At 42.2% G+C, this 5248-nt stretch overlaps 1 protein-coding gene across 2 annotated transcripts in view; it reads left to right on the forward strand.

Annotated features, from left to right (window-relative positions):
• The first annotated feature begins 20 nt into the window (after positions 1–20).
• Positions 21–5248, forward strand: part of UTP4 (UTP4 small subunit processome component) — a 33527-nt gene continuing 28299 nt past the window's right edge. The window contains exons 1-3 of one of the 2 annotated variants that reach the window (XM_024124891.1): positions 21–101; positions 1373–1533; positions 3660–3851. In XM_024124891.1, the coding sequence (XP_023980659.1) occupies positions 1375–1533; positions 3660–3851 (351 nt within the window). In that variant the 5' untranslated portion in view covers positions 21–101; positions 1373–1374. Of the gene's footprint in view, positions 102–1372; positions 1534–3659; positions 3852–5248 lie in introns of those variants that run through there. The other variant, XM_055079351.1, reaches the window with a different exon arrangement.

The raw sequence follows: 5248 nt of genomic DNA on the forward strand, positions 1-5248 counted from the left end.
CTTGCGGCGCGAGCACTTCCGGGGCAGAGCACGCGAGCGCGCGCGCACGTGGGGCCGGGGCGGAGAAAGACAAGCGCCGAGAGTGCCTAGCCCGTCCGCTGGTGAGTTGGGGAAGGGGCGTGGGGAGCGGGGATGGGACGGGGTGTGGGGAGTTCGAGCGGGTGAGGCCTGCTACACGTCGGCGCCCGGCGGAGCTTGCTGATTCTCTTGTGCCGAGGCCGGTGGGGGCTACTCCGGAGATCCCCGGAGAGGGAAGGGGCGGGGGAGCCCTCGCGCGCGCCTTGGACGCACTCTTAGCCCGGCCCGGCCGAACGCGCCTGCTCTGCAAGCAGGTTCCTCACCTTGAAAGGAGACGAGTAAGGGGCGACCCAGAGCGGAGTGGAGTGCGTATATTGGCGGCGACGGAGCGGCAGGTAGAGGGAGTAGTTGACAGATGCCGACCAGTCCTGTCGTTCCTCCCCTTGAGACGCTCTCGGTTCTTCCTGCCCCATCAGCCCCACCGTCAGTACCGTAGTTGAGTGTGTGATTTGCAAAGTTAGCATGCAGTAGAGGTAGAGTTGTTTGCCAAAATGCAGATTGCTAGCCCTCCCCCTGCCCCAGAAGATTGGAATTCTGGAACTGTGGAACAGGACCCGGAATCTTGCATTTTTGAAACCATTTTTCTAGGTGAATTTGATACAGGAGTTCTGCTTACCTGACTTTGAGAGACTCCTTTAGACTGTCCACATTTCTTGCTTCTTCAGAGTGGTCGTGGTATTTATCCTCCTGTTCACCACCCCCACCCCCAGAAACCTCACACACAAAATACAAAGGAGACCTTAGTTCTGCCTCGAATACATCCCGTCAGCCCCATGTGGCTCCGTTCAAGTGCGCACTCCCAGTTAGAGAATGAGGTTATGTTCAGTCTTCTGCTCTAAGATCACGTTTTAAATTCTCACCCCTCTTTTCCTGGACCACTTCCTTCAGGCAGTTGTCAGGATTGCTGGCAGTCTGGGTTATGCTGTATGTGTTGATCTTTTAATTTTGTTGCTGAAGAATCCTGAGCTTCTGGAGACTGTTTGATAGGTTGTGTATGGGCCATGAAAGCATCATTAGTTGGATATTTAGAAATGAACCTCCGTCGGACTTCCCTGGCGGTCCAGTGGTTAAGAAGCGGCACTTCCAATGCAGGGGGCTCGGGTTCCATCCCTGGTTGGGGAACTAAGATCCCACATTCCGCCCGGTGCGGCCCCCTCCAAAAATAAAGTGAAAAAAAAATAGAAATGAACGTCGATGAGATATAGTTGGAGTCTTCCACCTAGAATAGTGGTAGTAAGAAACATGAGGTGTGACATACTGCTGTTTAACAATGATTCTTTTCTTGCCCCCCTAGGAATGGGTGAATTTAAGGTCCATCGAGTACGTTTCTTTAATTATGTTCCATCAGGGATCCGCTGTGTGGCTTACAATAACCAGTCAAACAGATTGGCTGTTTCACGAACAGATGGCACTGTGGAAATTTATAATTTGTCAGCAAACTACTTTCAGGAGAAAGTAAGTCATTTGGGAGCCTGATTTGGTGTTTTTGATGTTAATTTTTTTCTTAAGTTCAATTCTGCCAAATCTTCTATGTTTTTGTATTCAAAGAGATCAAAAGAAAGTAACTCTCCCCCACTCTCTCCGGAGTTGTTTAGAACCACATAACAAATATGCGATCTCTTGTCTGACCCATGCGCTTAGAGTTTTGATCTGTGTGATGTTGGTTAGAAAGATCCTACCTAGGAATTGTGGTGCTCACTGTCATTTGGAAACTGAGGTTTGCTAGATCTTTTGGGCACAATAAGAAGGGAAATTGTCAAGACCATTGCTTCATATCAGTCTCTGCACCATTGTAACTTTGGTAAAGTGGCATTTCCTGCTATAAGTGTCAGTACACATTTCATTGTCAATTCAGAAAAAATGATGAGACATTTTAATATCAAACATTTTGGTGACGTGATATCAGGAAGATGGATTCCTAAGTTCATCTGTCTGAGAGGAGGTAGATTTATATGCCTTATATTTGGGAGTAAAGATTTTAAATTAGGTAAAGTACCGTTTGGGTGTATGCAAAGGGCTGTTACAGCAGCATATTTTTCAAAGGCGGTGATTATTGATTTCAAGTGCAACAAAATAATTCAGTTCACATTTACTGAGTGCCTTATATGCCCTAAGCACCATGATATAAATGAATAGAAGGAAAAATGAATGAATGCGGTGCCCAGCAGCTTATTACTTGGAATTTAGGCACTCTGTAAATGTTTCTGAATGACTGAGTGGCAAGTATTAGGCATTAAGATGAATGTCAGAGGCCCTACCTTCAAGGAGTTCAAAATCCAGTGGGGGAAAGACGAGTATACAGTTTCCAAACAGTGTGGCAAATTTTATGATAGACCTAAGCAGAGGCATAGAATCTTAGTGGAGAGGTGCCTTCTCTGATGAGGTGGGTTTAGGATTCCTGGAAAGAGATGACTTACTGAGCTGATCCCTGAAGCACTAATAGGAGTTAAGAAATTGCTGGTCACCACAAATGAGTCGCAGTCCATAGAATGAAAAACGTGCTGTGGTACATGCTTGTTGCATCCAGTGATTTTTCTTGTCATTTATGATAATTGTAATTATATAATAGTTCATATATATTTGTTTAATGTCTTCTTCCCTGCTGAACTTTAAATTTTATGAAAACAAGGACCTTGTCAGATATTCATGACTGTATTCCCAACATTTAGCAAGTGCCTAGTACAAAGACACTGCTTAGTTAATACATGTTGAATGAATAAGTCAACTGGTATTTACCTAGTATCTCTTATTTTCCTTTCCCATCTATTTTCTTTTTTTTTTTTTTAACAATTAATTCAGTCTAGTCTTCCACTTTCTCCACGTTCCCTTCCCTGCTATTGAAGATTGCTTAGCTCTGGTGATCACTCTCAGAACAAGAAAACATTATATCTCTGAGAGTGAAGAGTAGTGCCTAGGAGTAAGGAGACCCATATTCTCTTCATGTCGTTGACTTTGGCCCTTTGGGCAAGCCACTTAATTAATTAATATTTTGCCTTTTCAAGTTCAGATAGGAAAAATTATACCTCCTCATTCCCTTTTGTATCAAGCAGATATAAGAATAAAATTCCTTGATAGTATGAATGCTTTTTGAGTGCTAAGAAAACATTTAGAAATCTGAGACTTGAATGAAAAGCTGGAGTGAGCTGCCTTCATTTATTTTAATTTTTTAAACAGCTTTTAATTGGTGAAATTGACACACAATAAGCAACACGTATTCAAATTGTACGTATTGATAACTTTTGACATGTGTACACCTTTGAAATTATCACTCAATCAAGGTAATTGCGATGATTTTTAAAAATTAGATATATCAGATACAAACTGGATTGTCTGAAACTTTATTGTCTGAAAAGGTTTTGCAGAACAAGTCCTAGTAAAAGAAACAAAACCGACTGTATAAGTAACTAAAATGTGAACCGGAAAAAAATGAAAATATCAGTAACATGATCTTCACATAGTGTAAAACCCCACACTAGTTATTTCTAGAGAGGCATTTTGATTTTCACCTTTTTGCCTGTGACCACTCAGTGCTAGCAGCTGATGAATTCCTGGTGGGTTGAAAAGTTATGGTGTTTCTGTAGTTTTTCCCAGGTCATGAGTCTCGGGCTACAGAAGCTCTGTGCTGGGCAAACGGACAGCGACTGTTTAGTGCTGGACTCAATGGAGAGATTATTGAGTATGATTTGCAGGCGTTAAACATCAAGTATGCTATGGATGCCTTTGGAGGACCCATTTGGAGCATGGCTGCCAGCCCCAATGGCTCTCAACTTTTGGTCAGTAAGCAACTGCTGGTAATTCAAACCAAGATTTCTCTTGTGCCCACTTAAACTTGCTTCCCTATGTTCATAAGAAGGTGAAATTATATTATAGCATGTAGCAAGTCTAGTCTGAGCTGGATTCCAGCAACCGAGCAAGCAATTGTATCTGTATTCCAATACAAGATACAAGATTGGGGTTCTTATTGGGGATTTAAAAATTCCTTGTCCTTTGGCACTCTTTCTGCTGCTACTTTGGACCTCGTTGATTCATTTATGAAACCAGAGGTTTCAGTTTGGTTCAGCATTTCCCAAACTGTGTTCTTTGGAATTGGGAGATGTAGAAACTGTTTTTTGTTTTGTTGTGCCTTGTGTTTTATGATAAATTTTGTTTCAGAAATACGGCGTACTAAATCCTTATGTAGATTCACAACACACGTTAGTATATCAAAACTTCTGATAGGTCCTTCTACAAGTCAACTTGTGGAACCATGTTTTAACAGTGTTTCTCAAAAAATTTTTGAGCACGGACTTAAGACTTCACCCCCCGAGAGGGCAGACAGCAGAAGCAAGAAGGACTACAACCTGCAGCCTGTGGAACAAAAACCACATTCACAGAAAGAGACAAGATGAAAAGGCAGAGGGCTATGTACCAGATGAAGGAACAAGACAAAACCCCAGAAAAACAGCTAAATGAAGTGGAGATAGGCAACCTTCCAGAAAAAGAACTCAGAATAATGATAGTGAAGATGATCCAGGAGCTCGGAAAAAGAATGGAGGCAAAGATCGAGAAGGTGCAAGAAATGTTTAACAAAGACCTAGAAGAATTAAAGAACAAACAGACAGAGATGAACAATAAAATAACTGAAATGAAAACTACACTAGAAGGAATCAATAGCAGAATAATTGAGGCAGAAGAACGGATAAGTGACCTGGAAGACAGAATGGTGGAATTCACTGCTGCGGAACAGAATAAAGAAAAAAGAATGAAAAGAAATGAAGACAGCCTAAGAGACCTCTGGGACAACATTAGACGCAATAACATTCACATTATAGGGGTCCCAGAAGGAGAAGAGAGAGAGAAAGGACCCGAGAAAATATTTGAAGAGATTATAGTCAAAAACTTCCTTAACATGGGAAACGAAATAGACACCCCAGTCCAGGAACTGCAGAGAGTCCCAGGCAGGATAAACCCAAGGAGAAACATGCCGAGACACATAGTAATCAAACTAGAAAACTTAAAGATAAAGAAAAATTAATGAATGCAACAAGGGAAAAGTGACAAATAACATGCAAGAGAACTCCCATAAGGTTAACAGCTGATTTCTCAGCAGAAACTCTACAAGCCAGAAGGGAGTGGCATGATATACTTAAAGTGATGAAAGGGAAGAACCTACAACCAAGATTACTCTACC

This window comes from Physeter macrocephalus, chromosome 17 (genome assembly GCF_002837175.3).
Source record: "Physeter macrocephalus isolate SW-GA chromosome 17, ASM283717v5, whole genome shotgun sequence".
In the NCBI taxonomy this organism is placed as follows: domain Eukaryota; kingdom Metazoa; phylum Chordata; class Mammalia; order Artiodactyla; family Physeteridae; genus Physeter; species Physeter macrocephalus.